At 26.7% G+C, this 18,495-nt stretch overlaps 1 protein-coding gene and 1 long non-coding RNA gene across 5 annotated transcripts; one reads left to right on the top strand and one right to left on the bottom strand.

Annotated features, from left to right (window-relative positions):
- Positions 1-58: 58 nt before the first annotated feature.
- On the bottom strand, positions 59-13,495 carry LOC107453812 (tRNA wybutosine-synthesizing protein 2 homolog). Of its 4 annotated transcripts, none has more exons than XM_016070771.3 (6): positions 13,362-13,495; positions 11,375-11,567; positions 8,873-9,023; positions 8,076-8,185; positions 6,632-6,789; positions 59-458 (listed from the first exon to the last, which is right to left on the bottom strand). In XM_016070771.3, exons 2-6 carry the CDS (start codon positions 11,565-11,567, stop codon positions 81-83), a joined length of 990 nt encoding a protein of 329 aa, XP_015926257.1. In that variant the 5' UTR covers positions 13,362-13,495; the 3' UTR covers positions 59-80. The 4 variants fall into 4 exon arrangements, with proteins under 4 accessions (XP_015926257.1, XP_015926255.1, XP_015926256.1 ...); XM_016070769.3 differs by having other exon boundaries at positions 13,108-13,403; XM_016070770.3 differs by having other exon boundaries at positions 13,165-13,398.
- Positions 13,496-14,053: 558 nt separating this feature from the next.
- Positions 14,054-17,502, top strand: LOC139426021 (uncharacterized). The gene is made up of 2 exons (XR_011637269.1): positions 14,054-14,354; positions 17,160-17,502. It is a non-coding gene; the product is annotated as an uncharacterized lncRNA (long non-coding RNA).
- The last annotated feature ends 993 nt before the right edge of the window (positions 17,503-18,495 follow it).

Here is an 18,495-nt window from a genome sequence, read left to right on the forward strand (position 1 = left end):
AAAAATCTCTTAAGCCAATACATAGTTTGCAATTGATTTCCAATTAAGAAAAAAAAAGACACACTTTTTTTTATACCATATTAGATTTTAACAAAATTTTTATTAAATATACATATAAGATCAACAACTAAATGATCAATATGAGGTGCATATGACTTTATTCTAACAACATTTTGAACACTCACATTCCATTTTTCCCCATAGAGTTCATATAAAATAGAATCAATAGTTGACCGCACATTTTCAGACCATACAATCCATTCTCTTTTCAAAGAAGATTCACAATGGTCATTATCAGCGCGTGAACAAGATTCAGTCTTTATGCTTGAAGTCACGTTTCCATGAATATGCAAAATTCCTCTGCTTGGTTTTAAGGCTCTGCAAGCAGTTTTCCACCCATTTTCTGAAGACGGTATAAGTCCTAGATTCACGCGATCTGCAACTTTTTCAGGGCACACCTAGAAAAAATTATTTCATTAAAGAAATAAAAATATATATTGAAGAATTGAATTGATTAAAGTTGATGAAATAAATTGACCTATCAAGGTCACAAAGGTTGACAACCAGAGAGCATTGTAGAGGAAATTAGGGAATTAATTATAATGCAAAGATGATTCCCAATCCCTTACATTGACCATCTTTTTATTTTTGTTCAACAGGTTATTTATTGGGAGTTTAGAAAAAATTGATAAAGATTTCTAGAATTCTAAATTTTTAAAAAATTTCAGAAAAATTGCATTAAAGTCAATTTATTTGTCAAAATTAACTTTGTACAAGTGGGATGATTAAAAAAAAAAAAAAGACTTAACTCTTTGTAAGTGCAATTTTCATGTTTTTAATGTAACGGTTTTTTTCATGTTTTTAATGTAACAAGCAAAACCAGTTTGTTATTATTAATAAAGTGAAAGAACTATCCGTTATATAGATATAACGTATTTAATCTTTGAAAGGTTATGTACAACGTGGTGTATTTAACTACTGTCTAACTGCCATTGCAATCATCCATTTTAGATGTTTGTTTTTAACCTGACTAGAATTTAAGTTCCTTCAGATAATTAAAAAATAAACTAATTTTCAAGAAGGCCTCATTGCTATGTGTTTCTGAATATCATAAGTAAATATTTTATTTATTGCTCAGAGCTGCTTAGTTAAATAAAATAAAAAGTAATAATTTTTTTATATACATGATAATAGGAGAGGGCAAAAAAATTTAAGCAGTGCAAAATACAAGATACAAAATTCAATACTTGCTTAAATGTCTTTATAAATTTTATTTTAATATAAAATTTTATTAAATGTTAGGAAAAATTAATTAACATCAACAGGATAAACATTCAAGAAATAAAAGGTTGGATTAAATCCCTCAAAGACCAGCTTATCTTGTGGGACTGCAATGCATTAATCTTCTGCTTAAAAAAAAAAAAAAAAAAACTGCGTCATTACTTTGAAAAAAAAATTCTTACAAAATATTTGCATTTTAACCCCGAAGATTTATACTGAATATCTCGGAAGAAAGTTGGTTTTCGGTGCGAGAAAGCAAACTCGTACAATCTCAAAATTAGTTCAACTTTGACAGATAGAGGACCAAAGTTCATTTTCAATTTAACTGGTTTTATATGATTTTAATTACTCTTTTACCTGTTTTTCTTTTCTTTTTTAAAATTTTTAGTGAATGACGATGTATGAAAAATTCAAGAAAAGTAGAGTTTTGTTGTAAAGCTCTTCACAAGTCAGAAAATGGAAAAAACAAAATTATGATGGATCAGGCTGTGGAATCAGATTTTAAAGTGACTGAAATGAGGGACTGCCAGACAAGATCATGAAATAGATTGGCTGGAAGGACTCTTCAACAGAAGGCCCAACTCCAAACCGTCATGCCAAATATGCTGTTTAATAGTCAATGGTTTAAAATATTAAGCAATTTTTTTAAAATCTGAAATGCTAATTTGTGGTTTCTGATGAGAATGATTTTGGAATTAATTTTTTACAAGTATAGTAAAGTTGCCAATGCAGATCTTCTAACTTTCAGCAATATTTAAAATTTTAGTAAAAAAACTAGACTTGTATGTGGTTCTGAAATTTTGCAGCATCTGGGCATTGGATCTTTTACTAGGTTACAGGTACCTGGTTAAAATTTATTTTATAACCCAGAAGAGTATAACAATTGTTCAAAACATAAAAATCATCCAATTTTTTTTCTGAGCCAATATTTTACAAGATATAGTTCTCCAGAAATTTATTGCTTAACTTATATAAATAAAAAAGTTTTTATTATTAGATTTTTTTAAACTATTTTTTTAATAATAAAATTTGGGATAATTGTCCAGATATACAAAGGATTAGCATATATCCCCCATACATCCCTGAAATTAACAATTAACTAAGCAAATGCATATTAAAATTTTACCAGTAGTTAAAAATATCACAATGTAAATCTATATTACTATAGGTATCATAACTCACGATGTCAAACTTTTCAATACACATCCATCTAATGCCTTAGAAATAAATATATCTTGAAGGAAATCATGTACATGAAAAGTGGCTATTTAGGCGACAATTACAATAGTTCATTATAGATGAGGGTCACTTTGAAATAGCTCAATTGCCCTTAAAGTATGCACAAATAGGCTTTTTATTGATTGAAACAATATAAGGGGGGAGCCTAACTTATGAAAATTGATAAGTAAGGTACTAATAATACTAATGTACATATTTATATATGTTATATACAATGTATATTTAAGGTGGTTATTAAGGAATAGTTGAACACTCAGTATAACAATTAATAATATTAAAATAGAACTAACATAGTTAATATCCATGTTAATGTTAATATAACCATGTTAATGTATTTAATATTGAAGTTCTCAAATGATAATTTTTTTAAAAATGTATAAATTTCAAATATGTATAGCCTAAAAGTAATGAAGAAAGTAAAGTATTTTATTCATTCATTAATAATTTTGTTTTATGAAAAAGTTTTTAATATTTGATGCATTTAGAAATTGAATATCTTTTGAAGCAATTTTTGAAAGAAAACATTTTAAAAATTATTTATGAAAAATAAGCAATTACTTCTTTTCAAGTTATCTGCTAAATACAGAGTTTTAACATATATAACTTTCTCAAACAATTTTCTCTGATTTACCTGGGCTACTATTTTTTCTGACAGTTTGCATGTTTTTACTGATAAAGGAGAAGAGGAGAAAGGTCCAAAATCAGTAAAAATATGCTTATGCAATTATAAGGAAATAATTATAACTTTTAGAAGCGACACCAAAAATTGCCACATTGTCAACTTTCTGATAGGGCATAGTTCTCTAATCAAGTTATTAAAAAAATTAAATTAGAAAAATAACAATAATTAAACAGATCAAAATGAATTGGGAATTAAATGTAATATATATAAAACATGGTTAAACACTGCCAATCAATCAAAATTGTGCAAAAGAAAAAATATATAAATAAATTGAAATTTAAGTCAACATATATATTTAAAGAAATAGCAAAATAAGATTTAAAAATAGCTCCGGACAATTAATTATTAAAATAGATTGATAATCCAATCAAAGTATAAAAACAGAATTAAACAAAAATTAAGAACAAATTTAATTTAAAAACAATAAGTAAAAATGGAAAAGCACTGAACAGCACGTAAAATCAAAATTGTCTTAATTAAACAATAGAAATAAGAATGTGAGAATGTAAATACAAGAAAAACGAAATCAAAAGATACGTATGTTAGTAAAAACGGCACTTCATCAGGGGAGACATGGCCTTGCCAACATGCTGCAGCCTTTCCGTTGGCGGTGGTAAAACACAAAATCGACAGTGCCCCCAAGACCACAAAATGGAAAATAAAATAAGATATGAAGATTTGAGGTTTATTATGGGGACTAAGTTCAGACCAAGAAGAAGATATAATTTAAAGTTTATTCTTGCTTCCATTAGTAAAGATTTGGATTGTTTTATGCTCTAGAAAATTTAAATGTTCAAGAAAATTCAATTGGCCTGTAGAGGGTTTTAATGAATGTAAATTTTGTGTTTTATATTATTTCAAATAAAAAAAATTTAAACAATAATATTGAATACCTAAGTTTATTCTTGAATTCTAATATTATTAAATCTATTAAGGAATTGAAATATAATTTTATAATTTGTGTAGTTGACAATGCATCTAATAATTTTTGCTTTATTTGCAAAAAGTATTTTAAACATTTAACGAATAAAGAATATGAAAATAATAATACCTTTGTCAAAAGTAACAATTCTAAAAAAGAAATTGCGAATAGAACTTTAGCTTTGTCTAAAAAATTGGTATAAAAATCAACAGCATTAATTATCCTTATTTATTTCCAATAGTTAAATTTCCCAAAATACCATTTAAATTTAAATTTGTTACTTGTAGGTAGTACTGGATGTTATAATTAAGTTTCTGGAAAAAAGTTTTTAAATATTTAAACATCATTTTAAACATTACAATAAATTAATAGTATTCTTACCTGTGATTTTAAAAATTTATTCACGAGTACACCATTCAATAATTTAAAAACTATTTGTCTAGAGATTTTTGATAAATATTTGATTTATGAGGATATAATTAGGAAGGATTGAATTAATTTATGTATGTTATTATGTAATATGTATGTTATTATGTAATATGTATGTATGCTATTGTGTATTATGTAAACATTTTAATTGGATTATACCATGAAAGAGATTTTAAGTTTATTGTTATTAGTTTAACAAATTTTAATTCCAACTTTATTTCTAAAATTTTTAAAAATATTCTGATTAATCGAATTCTTTGGTTTAAATTCATTTGTAATAATAAAACATATTTTTTCTTTCAGCTATTAAGAATTTCAGAATTACTTTGGATAATAATAATTTTCCTTTTAATTATTGTAATTATAATTTTTTAATTTAAAATGTCTAGAAGGAATTAAATTAATTTGGTCGATATTGAAGCCTGCATAAGTAGACCTATACGGTGAAAAATAGGATTTTTTGTTCCTTATATGGCAACACTTTATTTTCATGATTCAGGAATTTTGCCTTGTTGAAGTTTTTCGAAAGAGGTCAGCACTGTTATTATTTAATTTCACTTTAATGTTTTAAGAATTTGACAATTTACATTATTTTGGTTTTTCTAACTGGAATTTCCTCTTTGTATTTTTCATATGTAGAGGTGTCCGTTTCCTTTTTTTTTCTCAGTGTACTTTTGACTTGTGTCATTGTAATTCACTGGATTTAATTTTTATTCCATGCCTTGATTTTTGGAGGTATTGTATTATTGTCTCATTTTATTTTCTATTATGGGGCGTCAGGGCACTGCCGGTTTTTATCTTACCACAGACAACAGAAAGGTTTCAGCTTGTTGACAAGGCGGTGTGCCCTGATGAAGCTCCATTTTTGCTAGCATGCATATCTTCAGATTTAAATTCTCACATTTTTATTTATATAATAGATTGTTATTAATAATCGATAATATGTATTAAAACAAGGATGAGAAAGTGTTAAATTAAGAGCAGCAAAAAATTCATCAAAATATTGCTTATATACCTAAATGAATTTTCTATTCGAACCAGCAATACAAATAAAAAAAATTGAGAAAACAAGGTAATGGTGCAACAAATCCATCAAAATTGCATTAAAAATAAATTGCGAATCATATAAAATAATATTTAAATAAAGAAATTAGCATAATTAACTGGACTTAATAGAATTTAATAATTAATAATGTCAAAATGGATTGCAAACAAATGTAACAGTGCTAAATTAATAGCTCCTAAAAATCTATCAAATTCATGGTATTTTAAGCAAAGTACAAAATAACACAAAGTTCAATAACTAGATTGAAAATAATTGAAAAACAAATGTAATAGTGTTCTCCTGTGAGGAATCAATTAATGTAACAATAATGAATAAATATGCTAGTAAATTGTAACAAATTTCAATATTAATAAAAAAATTATTAAAATATGATTTATTACCATTTGACAATTACTGTTGAAATTAATTGAAAAACAAATGCAACAATGTTACAATGAAGAAGGAAGGTGACAATGCAGTTTTACATTTAAATCAGGAAAAAACAAGGTACAGGTTGAAATGTGCAAAATTTTTGATGAACAGGCAGTACCATGATTTTTCAGGTATAAATCATGTTTTTCTACTATTTTTCAAGTCCACAAATACTTTGTTTATGTGTTTTAATAAACATCTAAAGTGCTAATAGTATAACCATCTGCTAGAAATCAGAATGTTCATGAAAATATTTAATTCAGAAAATCTCTTGAATTCTGGGTTGTGCTCAAAGCCACAAGGAAAAAAAAGGTGATGGAGATTTCTTTCTTTTACAACTCCAATACATTTCATGTAATGACAATTCAGAATCAATGAAAAAGGGAACAATTTGTGAAATTACTTTATCTTAAGGCATTAAAGAGTACTGGATTTAAAAAATAAAACACAATCAACTCATTTAAATTTCTCAATAAAATTATTATATAATAAATTATACAAAAAATTATTTATTCAAATCATATACATATTTTATAAAATAATATTAAAAAATTTATTTTAAAAAATAAATGAAAATATATATTTGAAAATAAAAATATACTTCTCTATTATCTCCATAATGAATAACACATTTATTTTTAACCCCATTCAAAATTAAGTTTTTAGATAGAGCTTCCACAGCATGAGGATTCCACTCACAAGCATGCACTTTAGGTGCTTTGGCATGCACAAGGAAAGGAAGAGTAAAATAACCTATTCCTACAATATACAAATGCAAGTAAGTAATTTTTTGAATAAAATAATTTTTCAGTATGAAACTAAACAACATTCTAATTTCAAATAATAACCAAACAAAAAGAAACAGAAAATTTTATTTGCATTCACACAGATTACCATTAAAATTCATAACTAATGAGGACACCAAAAATTAAGACTCAAACTTAACTGAAATTTCATACTATGATATTAAATTATTTTAAGTTTTGATTCCTTCATAATGGTGTAATTAAGTACAACAATAACAAAACACTAAGGTAACAAATTATTCTAATACGATCAATATAGTAAAGTTGTAAACATGGCTTAAAATTTCGATTTAATCTAAAATAAATTGAAACTAACTATTGACATAATATTATTTAGATCCGAAATCGTATTCTAACCGATAAACAGATTTTTACAACAATAAAAACATATTACTGTATTTACGCATTTCTGAAGACAAACTTAGTAATGAGGGCAATGCACATACATCCTATTTTTTGCATCTTTGATTTTTGTTCATTATGATTTAATTAACTTGGAATAAATATCAATGTAATTCCCTATTTCTTATTCATTGCAATTTCCTCGTCAATGTATTCCATATTTCTTACTGTATTAAGACTAAAAACTGGATAAAAATAAAATTCTTTTTTGCTAGGTCTGGAAAATCTGTCCACGAACTGGGCCATTGCTGGGTACCTAGTACATCTCTAATATAATTTTTTTTAAAATGGTTTGATCACAAATATGGCTTATCAAACTTTTTTAAAACCTTTAGTCTCACATTTTTAAATTAAAGGGTAGTTTGAGCAAAATCTAGGTTTGAAATAAATTATAAAATGCTATATCTCTGTTATAATAAAATCTATCAAGGTGGTTTTCTTTGTATATTTTTGCCATGCATATAAACTCACTATGTTTCCTTCCTTAACCCACTGACGGTTCTGCACGTAAAAAGTCGCATTTTAACATGCAGTCTTCTCTGCATAGCAAAACCGGTTTTCCCATGTTAACTGATAGGGGAACTGTGTGTAGGGGAGAAACATTCTCCCAATTTTGCCCATTTCCTTAACCGCCAATGGGTTAAAGATTGTTTTTCTTTAAATGTTTTGAAGTTGGCATTATTTATTCTACAGTTTCATATAAGAGTGATTGAATAGATTGCATAAATTGCATTAAAATGAAGAATTCAATAAATACAATTTTGATCCAAAAACTTAAAAGACAAATTTGAATTTGTTTGCTATATTTCAATCAATAAAACAATTATACATTATTACCAGCATACATATCAACAATTGTTTCTCCTTCGCAAGAAAGCTGAGCTATTCTTAATTTTTCTGATATATTACCAGCACTAAACATACAATGTTTAACATCATAAGCATACCTGAAAATAGAATTAATCATTTCAATGAGTAAAAGTAAATTAGTATTCAAAATTTTTCATACAATTACAAAAAGCTAAGCAGAAGTATAAAAAAAAATTTAAAAACACTTATTTCTGAAATAGAACAATAATATTCACAAGTACTATTTGCAAAACCTGTTGTTTCTATAACAGATGAAAACTATTCTGATATAACAAGCAATCATGATAAGAACAAACAATCATTAATTATTATTTTAAAGATTAAAAAAAATATTTTTAAAACTTGTAAGGAAATTATTAATAAAAGAAGAAATTTTTTAAATAACAATTCACATTGATAATTTCAATGTGGGCATAACATCTGAATATTAATGAAGTTCAGTGTCTCCTCACAGCCAAAGAACTACTTTACTATATTCAACAAGCATAACACACTACCCAACCTACACAGAATAATCAAAGATGACCAGAGTAAAATATCAAGTTTTGAATTATGTTATAATGTTACTAATCTACATATATAATTCACGCTTATTTAAATTTATCAAAATATTATCATGCTATACAAAGATAAATTATAAATTTTTTATACAAATACAGTAAATACAGTAAAAACGAAAGTTCAATCAAAAATACCTCTGATAGTTTATGTTCACAAATTCAATCAATCATTAATTCCTAGTTAAAAAAAAAAACGTTACTTACTTAATTTTATTATCAGTATGTACAACCCATGAATCAGAACCTAATAAAAACTCAACACGAGGGCTTCTGTAATTATCATTACAAATTGAGTTCTTTCTGGCGACTCTGTTACATTTTAAAGTATCAGCAACTATCATCCACAACTTATTACCTTAAAATAACAATAATTTATTAATAGTTTTATATAATACAGCTTAAATATTTCATTATGACAAAACTTTTGTGCGCCATCACAGAAAAAAAGCATATTATTTTCTAATAGTAGTAAAAAAAACATAATGTGAAAAGGAACAGTAGTAAAACAAAAGGCAAAAGTGTCCATCTATCCCTGAAATATTAATGTTTTGAAATAATTTGTGCTTTCCAAAACTTGAAAATGCCAAACAGGTTGCTACATCAAGATAATTTATTGTAAATTATAAAAATCAGAACACAAAAGAATGGTTTTATTTCTTACAAAGTTATTTCTTTTAAAGGAAATCCTATTTTTTTCCAGGATGGTGGAAGAAACAGTAAAAAAATAGAAGAAATATAAAAATACTAAACAAAATTTGTTTAAAATTTAAAAAAAAAATTAAATTGAACTTTAGAACTGATTAAATATAAAATAAAATTAAATGTGTTTGTTGTGTTATGTCATGTCTTGAACACATTTTTTTTATAGAGATCTGTTGTTTTTCATGTTGCATACATATTTAAATGAAATACTACAGAAAAATAATAACATTGAAAGCAGACTTCTATTTTCAGTTAAACGAAAAATATCTCTGCTACAAAATCTTTCACATAGTTTCTGATGGTGATAACAAAACAACTATGATGATGACTGACTTTTCAAGAATAAGAAATAATTTTATCAGCTAAGATCCAGTATTGGTGCTTTGGCTGAAAAATGAATTTTGCCAATTCAGCCAATCTTGCAAAACCTCACATTAATAATTTGACAAGAGAACAACTCCCAAAATTAAGTGAATTAAGGCAATCCAATAATGTATGATGCTAATGTAAAAGTGGTTGTAGAAAAAAAGATTAACAATTGATTTTTAATTTCCAGTTGTCATGACATTGAATAATAATTGGTTGAAAAAATTGCATTGAAATAAAAATGTTGCTATTATAAAAAGAAAGATTTTTATTTTAAAAAAAGAAAAGAGAATTTGACAACAGCTCATTGTGTGAGGTTGAATTATATTGACATAAAGAATTATTTAATATGAGTATAAATACAAGAAATAAATTAAATTAAAATGCTACGTAACTTTGTTGCTACAGGACAGTGTGAGTTTAGTGAAATATTATAAATTTAATTTAAGTAATAAAATAAATTTGTTTATTAAGATTAATATCTAACTTTAATAGGAACTAATTCATATAAATTTTTCACTGAAACAAAAATTGTCATGATATTAGTTTTAATCTCTGTTTAAAATCAGTAAATATTTTGTTAACAAAAACTTTTTTGCATTGACCAATGAGAGAATTAAATAAGTATTTTCATAACATCCCTCACATGCCTCTTACAGGTCACAGTCATGTGTTTGTGTTGTCAAACTATTGTGAATCATTTTAAATTGATAATTACATTGTACTGTTAACTTTTAGGAAATTGTAACATGATAATGATAGAAAAAGGACAAAATAATCTTAGGATTTCGATACAGATTTCATATAATAATATATAAATTTTATGTTAAATCACTAGCAAATAAAATGAGAATCTTAGACAATTTTGAAACTACAGTCGGACTTCTATTTAACATAGTCGCTAAAGCTCAATAATAAGTTCGTAATATGGAAAATTCGCTGAATGGAAGATAATCTTTTGAAATACTTAAACAACACAAAACAAGTTTTAAATTCATAAACACTAGAGTTAGATAGATAGATATAATTAAAATAGCAATTGATACACCCTTATCTTGTAACCTAGTATATACTATTTATTTTATAAATTTTAACCATAAAGGAAATCTGCATGGAAAGCAAGAATAGAGCAAAACATTGTCCAGTGTTACAATATCATGCAACATATATTTTCAACTAAAAAAAAGCTAAATTTGTGTATAAAATTACAGCTGCATTTATTATGAAAGTAATTTTAAACATACTTTAATGCCACATGCGTTCTTAAATTTAATTGCTACTGATAAAATCCGCTAATTTTGTTGTGAGTTTTTCGTTTGAAATGCAAACAAAAAGGGAAAGGGATTTTACTGCCTTCTCGAAAAGTGGCTTTGAACATAAATTCAAGGTCATTTCCCCCATAAAATGCGTTAACAAGATTGAAATGTTCTAAAATATTTTGGGAAATAGTGAAAGTGGATATCAAAGAAAAGTTCGTTAAATACAAAATTCACCACGCTATTTGTATGTTATTTTACAAAGAAATTTCCAAAATGTTCTTGGTTCCGCGAAAAAAATCACAAAATAGAGAAATTCGCAAAATGGAAGTTCATTAAACAGAAGTTCGAGTGTATATTAAAAGTCATAAATGGTTCTTACCAAAAGAAGACCATAATTCAGATCGAAAACTGTAAGCTGGCAATAACACTAGATCCCCATGCTTTTCCCATTTAGATGGAATATCATTCGGAATTTCGCAACCAATACTTTCAAGCAGTAGCTCACCTAATCTCAGATGTAAAATTTCTTTTGGACTAGAGCAACGCTTACGCTTCGCATATTTCTTTGCCATCTAAAAATAGAAATGTCATTAAAGAAAGAAAAGAAATTTTAAAAATATTGCTCATTCTAAATTTTCTAGATTTTAATTCATTGAGAAACTATTATTGTTAAAAAAAAAATATGTATTATATTTCTATATTATTACTTAAAATTTCAATTTTCATTATTCATAAAATTTTATTAATTCTGATGAACTATGAAAAATAAGATAATAAGAGCTATAACTGTTTTGTTTAACTGTATAAGAAAAGATGGACAAATCTTAAAGAGGGATCACTTTCTCTTTGAACTAAAGTTCAATTTGCTTAATTTCATTTTTACACTTTTGAATGATACGAGAGGATAATTTTTTTAAAGACAACGTTTCAATTTTAGTATGCACATGCGATTTCTTAAAATTGAAAATAACTCGAAAGAATCATTAAGAACCCAGAGCTCATTCTAGGCAGGGTAGACAGGGCGCAGCACCCTGCTTCCCTTTTAGTAAAAAGAATCCACCCTGTTGCCCCTGAAGTAAATTAGTGCTCTGATGTAATAGATTCCATACCCTTTTTGCCCTTTCTTACCTCAACCCTTCTTTATTTTTCACCCAAACTTTACAATGGATTTATAAAACTTTTGTTATTTTCAACTCGTTTTATTTAGTTTGTCATTGCTGTCAATGCATAGATTTATATGGGAAAGGAGAATAGCCATCACACCCCATTGCTGCACTTGTCTTTGAAAGTTTGCAGTTACTTCCACTATCATTAAATCATAACTACAGACACTTAAAAACATACATTTATTGTTTTATTAATATATGCATGCATTTTAAATAAATTACTAAGCTAATTAGCTCATTAACTCGATATATATGTTAATTTATTAATAAAAATTAGTAATTAATATGATTGCTTTGCTACTTTTAGTAAAGTTTAAAAAAAATTTATTTTACTAATTGACAATGTTTTTTAAAAGAATGTGTAAAGCCCATAGAAAGAAATTATTGTCTTTTTAGAATAATAATGCCCTTTTTTTAAACTTTTGCACCCTGCCCTTTTTTTTGTGTGCCTAGAATGAGTTCTAAAGAACCCACTTAATTGTGTGTTAGAAAAGTTTAGATTTGTGCATGAATTACTGTGATAATCCAATTTCAATAGCTATATATTTGAAATATTTTGATGAGAAAGAGAGGTAGAAGAAATACCCAACTTTTCAGTTCAAGTTGCAAGTGAAAAATTATCTTATTCTTTGAAATACAGGAAGATATCCATTATCGGTGATTTATCTAAAATTAGCTTTGCTAAAAGACAAACTAGCCCAACCTACTATTAGTTTTAAAACAAATGAGTGAAAGACGTTAGAGAAAGTTATATTAAATATGAGGATATTCCCGTATCGTGATCTGTTACGCCAACTACAATCGCCAAGATGCCAAATAGATTTTATTTTAATAGATATGCTCCAATGAAAAAAAAGGTAGTAGTATTTTTTAGAGAAAGGAATTAATCCAATATTAATCTAAATTTAAAAAATGAATTCAATATAAAAGCTAGAAATTGTCATACCTATAATGGCTAGAAAAGAATAAACCTTTAAAATACTAATAAAATCTTAAAACCCACTATATTTTTCACTATATATGATTTACTATATAAGATTAAACAAATAGCAATGAAATGTAGTAGTTATTAAAAAGATATGGATTAGAAGGAGGTGATTTTAAATAATCAAACACATTATCTGGAGTATAATCAAATTAAAAAACTACAATCAGTTACATAAAAGGAAATTTTCGTTAAATGAAAAAATGTAAACAAACTCGGGCATGGAGCAGACAGTTTTCATCTTTTCATTTCATTTCAAATTTATCATAAATTTTTTTTTTTTAACTACAATAAGAAAACATTGATTTAACTGTAAAGCAATTCAACTGTAACCACCGACTATTTTATTTTCCGCGGAGTGTCTATTGCACCGATTATCGGCGCAGTAAAATTCATTTTGCTATCATACCGATCAAAATTTCAACCAATCATAGAGCGTATCNTTAAAAAATATTTTTCAACCAGACAATTAAGTTTACTATAATTTATTTAAATAACCGTAATAGCTATCGCCCCTAAAACTGTCTCGAAAAATTTATAAATTAAAAGAAAAATAATAATTTCGAAAATTTTAGTACCCTTTGAAATAAATGATAAATAAAAAATAGATATATTTCACCAGAAAAAAAAGTAGGAAAAGACACCTTTTTTTGTACTTTATTAAAAACTTTATTTAAATTATTAATTAAAATATAAACGAGTCGACAGAAACAATTAATATATTTAAATAAATCCAATATAATGTTAATAAATAATTTAGTTTTTAAAAATTCTATGAAAAATTTTATACGCTTTTAGGAAAAAAGAAATGATGTTCTTTTATTTTTAAATTTTTAAATTTTTTGTTGTTGGTGAAACAATGACAACCCATTACCAATTTCACATACACAGGTTGAAAAGCATAACTTATAGCTATTGTACCGATGAATTAGTTTCTGTAAAGTGGCGCTGTTGTCAACGTCGGCGCGATAGCTCTGAGGCTATCTTACCGATAGTCGGTGTAATAGACACTGCCTATTTTCCGTAATTCGGTGTTTTGTTTATGACTTTCGATTCGTTAGTTTAGAAAATTTAAGTAATATTCTAGCTGTGCATTTACTTTGATATATTCTAAACATGTCTCAACTTCAAAATCTTCGAAAACAAGTGCTGCAACTAAGACAAGAAGCAAATATAAGTCGAATGCCTGTATCACAAGCTTGTGATGAGTGAGTATATAATGATGACCACCTGAAAGGTGTGGTCCATTGGAAGCTTTTTTTCATATACATTTACTAGTTTTGTCATTCCAATGTTTCAAGCGTGTGTATGCATTATTCTTTTCAAAGTTGTTTTTATTTTTCACTAATTTCTTCGAAATTTAAACTTGTTAATAGTTGATAAACATTAAGCGGCAAGCAGACAACAAATCTTTTCATGTATACATATGTTCCTGGCAAACGTAATCTTTAAGCGTTATTTATAGCGGCGGTTCCTAATTTTTTTCGTATATGAAGCACTAAATGATCGAACTTTTTTGCAGCCGAACCCTGAGACATAATGAATAAAATTTGTTAGCAATTATGAACATGTTAATCGTCTCTTGAATAATGAACATGTTAATCGGTACCCAGTGGATTTTCCAAAGTCGTCCCTCTACAGAAGATCAAAATAATGCTGTCGTCTTCGGATCATCCTCAAGGATGTTTTCCAGACTGTCATCAATAGCTCATTGTGCTACATACCAACATATTTATCGAAAAGATGCGATTGTTTTTCAAATAATTCTGTATTCTGAACTGTCATGCAAACTACAACTGCTAATGCGTCAAGTGTATTTTAAACTTTGCCCTGCACTTCAAATGTTTGTGGATGCTGAGTATTTTAAGTGTGTAGGGAGAGATGCCAAGATGTTTTTACAGCAATCCAAACATTTTATTTAAAACAAAATGATTGTATATATGTACATATGATAATAAATTAACAAAAACATGCAGTAGCACTTAGATATCCCAGTAAATAAGACCCCTGTAGCAGAATTTTTTTAAGCTATCTGCGTCAAAACTCTCTAGCACTAATATCTTTCTGCATGATGCTTTTAATAATAATAAACATGTATGTTACTAATTTAAAATAACAAAAGTGCTGTGTTTACAAAAAAAAATATTTTAAACTGAACTTGTAATAATTTTTTATGATAAAGAAAATAATTAAAAAATACAATTTTTAAAAAAAACACAAAAAATCGGGAAAATAATTAAAAATCATGAAATCCGTAGTAATTCCTGAAAAAAAAGATCGCTGGCGAAATCACTCGAATCGGACTCTTCAAATTCGTGTTTCGTTTCGAAATTAGTTGTTGTAATAAATAATATCATATAAAAAATATCGGGTTTAAAAACTATGGAGAAATCATTAGCAATAAGTGCCAAACATTCGACAGAATTATAGCCTTAAAAGGTAAATATTCAAATGCATGATTCGAATTTTCTGTATTTTTCCGATACTATAGCTTAAATTGAGAGTGTCAAAAAGTGATTATCTAAATGCATGATTCAAATATTACATATAAATTTCTGAGAAAAGAAAAGTAATTTTTTTTTTTTCTTTTCAAAAGAAAATTTTTTTTGCAAGAACTCGTAACGTTCTGCTACAATGTCACTGTGATTCTTCCACGGAGACTATGACATGATCATTTGATCAAGCGAACTGCAAGCTTGAAGTTAAACAGAAACAAGAGGTAGTGATATGAAAAGATCTCAAGCTATTTATGCAAGAATTTTGGTTTTGTCATAAATAAAAGCAATTGAAAATACATTGGATGTAAAGTCTATCATTGTTAAAAGTGAGGAAATAGTAACAAGTTTAATACAATGTTGAAATCATAAATCATGTTACTATTAAAGGTAAAAGTAAAGGTCATAACTTTTAAAGTTTTTTGTATCTTGATGAGGTAGGAAATGCGTTCGTAATACAAATGAAGGTCCGACTGTTTAACCAAAATATTTCAGGCAAAAGAGACAGTTGCAGAAGAACCACCAAGTTTTGGCTACTTCTGGGCAGTAACTGAAATAAAAAAGGGGAAAGGAGAAAAAGCGAGAAACTGAAAAACAGCCACAGAAAGGGGCCAACTCAAAAAGTATAACTCATATCCATCTTAGGCATATCTGTGGGGAAGCTTGAGAATTTTTCCCAAACTTAGCTTAGTACTTTTAGCTATGAAAACTTAATGTACATTTATGGCAAAAATAAAAATTGTGCCATGAAACATGAAAAGTAGGAATAAAGTATTATTTGGGTATAACTGTTAAGTGGACTTGATCCCTTGATGTTTAGTAATCAACCTAATATTTGTTGCATCTTTAGTTATAATTTAAAAATAAAATAGATATTATGAAAGGTGGTTTTTAACAATTATCTTGTGTTATGGAAGATATCATAACAAAAATTTAAACTTCATCACTAGATATATTTCTTTATAAACCTTCACTGTAGATAATTTTCTAGAAATTACTTTAAAGTTCAATTAATCAGGTATCCTGATTTTTTTTAAATTGTATTTCAAATACACTGTAAGAACTTTGATTTATGATTAAAAAAACTTTATAAATGTTTAATCAACATTAAATTAATATTAAAACTATATTTTAGAATCTCTAACTACCTAAAACAATTTTGTATTTACATAGCTTTAAATGCATAGCAACCACTTTGAAACAAATGCATGATTGAAAGGTAAAGACTAGATGAAGTAGAGAATTTAAATCTTATTTTTGGCACATTAGGGTGATTTCTTTTTAATATAACCTCTAAATATGCATTTTCTACCTATAAAATATAATATAGATTTTAATTCCGTGCTTTTTCAATCAAAAGGTAGAATTTTAATTAACATTATTTATATTTTTTGTGAAGAAAATTCATTAATTTTTTGTTTAAATTAAATTAATCATTTCTACTCGACTTTAAACTTAAATATTTTAGCCTGTGTAGGTAATTTATTTTATTAATTCATGCATTATCTTTTGTTTTAGTTTGATGAAATACTGCTCTGAGCACCAGAAATCTGATGTTCTTGTCTTTGGAATTTCTCAATCAGAAAATCCTTTCAAAGAAAATAAAGGATGTATACTTATTTGAAAAAGGTGGAAAAAAACAACCTTTTCTTCATGGACTTTTTTTTCTTTCAATTTTTTGCTAGAGAGAATGTGTGTCAATGTTCTATTTTTTGCTTATTGCATTTATAACTTTTTTCACAATTATTCCATTAAGTGCCTCTGTCAAGCAAAGATCTACATTCCTTAAATTATGTTTTGAACTACATATCTATGCTTTGTAATATATTTTTTCAAATGACAAAATAAATTTTTAAATTGACATCTTTGTATTTTTATCATTATATCTAGTGTGCTAGGCCTATGCTTTGCTGCTGCTCACCAACCCTTAAGATTGCTTTGCAGTAATTGTTTTTTGGCATAAAACTTTTCTACAAAAGTTGAAATCATAATCTGATATTTTCGTTTTCCAAACAAGCTGATATATAAAATATAATTGTGCATGAAGCTGATTGAAACTTTTAACAAATCTCTTTACCTGTTATTTATAATGCTATATGCACTAAAAAATAGTAGATGTAAAAAAGTAAATAAGTTTAGACACTAATTTAAATATGTTTAGTAAAATATATAAAGTATTATCGAAGTATTAATTTGACTCAAAGAAATGTGTTATTATTTCCAGAATCTTGGTTGTCGTAGATAAAATAATTGATCTCAGTTACCATGGTAGACAAATCTTGTTTTAGCATTAGTTAGGTAGCAATAATACTATGGCAAAATAACTTTTTTTTTGGTGGAATCTGACTGAATAAGTGAGATAGCTTAGTTTGTGCATTGTTCAGTGTGAAGATAACATGGATTCATTTGTGTAAAATACTGTAAACAAGACAGAAAAATTAACACTTAGTAATATTTTTGTAAAAAGAAAAAAAAATTAATTTTAGCATCGAAAGTTTTTGATTCTTAAAAGAAAAAATATTGAAAAAACCCCGAAATTGCTTTGCCTGAATATAATTTTTAAAAAAAATTCACAAGTACAAAACTCATGATTGAGTAAAAAGTAACCTAGTTTCAATTCTCCAAGCATTGCTTTTCAGTTTGTCTTCCAGAACTTAAATTTGCAAGTTCTAGAATTTACCAAATATATGTAAAAAACTGCCTAGTAAAAAAAACACTATTTTAGATTCTTTATTAAATATTTTCAAATTCTCAAAAAATAACTGTTGAAATACTTTGCAGAATATTTTTCCAAACATTTGGTCAACCATATATTCGGCAAAAAAGGCCAAATACCAAACAGTGGCCGAATATT

The sequence above is a fragment of the Parasteatoda tepidariorum genome, chromosome 7 (genome assembly GCF_043381705.1).
Source record: "Parasteatoda tepidariorum isolate YZ-2023 chromosome 7, CAS_Ptep_4.0, whole genome shotgun sequence".
In the NCBI taxonomy this organism is placed as follows: domain Eukaryota; kingdom Metazoa; phylum Arthropoda; class Arachnida; order Araneae; family Theridiidae; genus Parasteatoda; species Parasteatoda tepidariorum.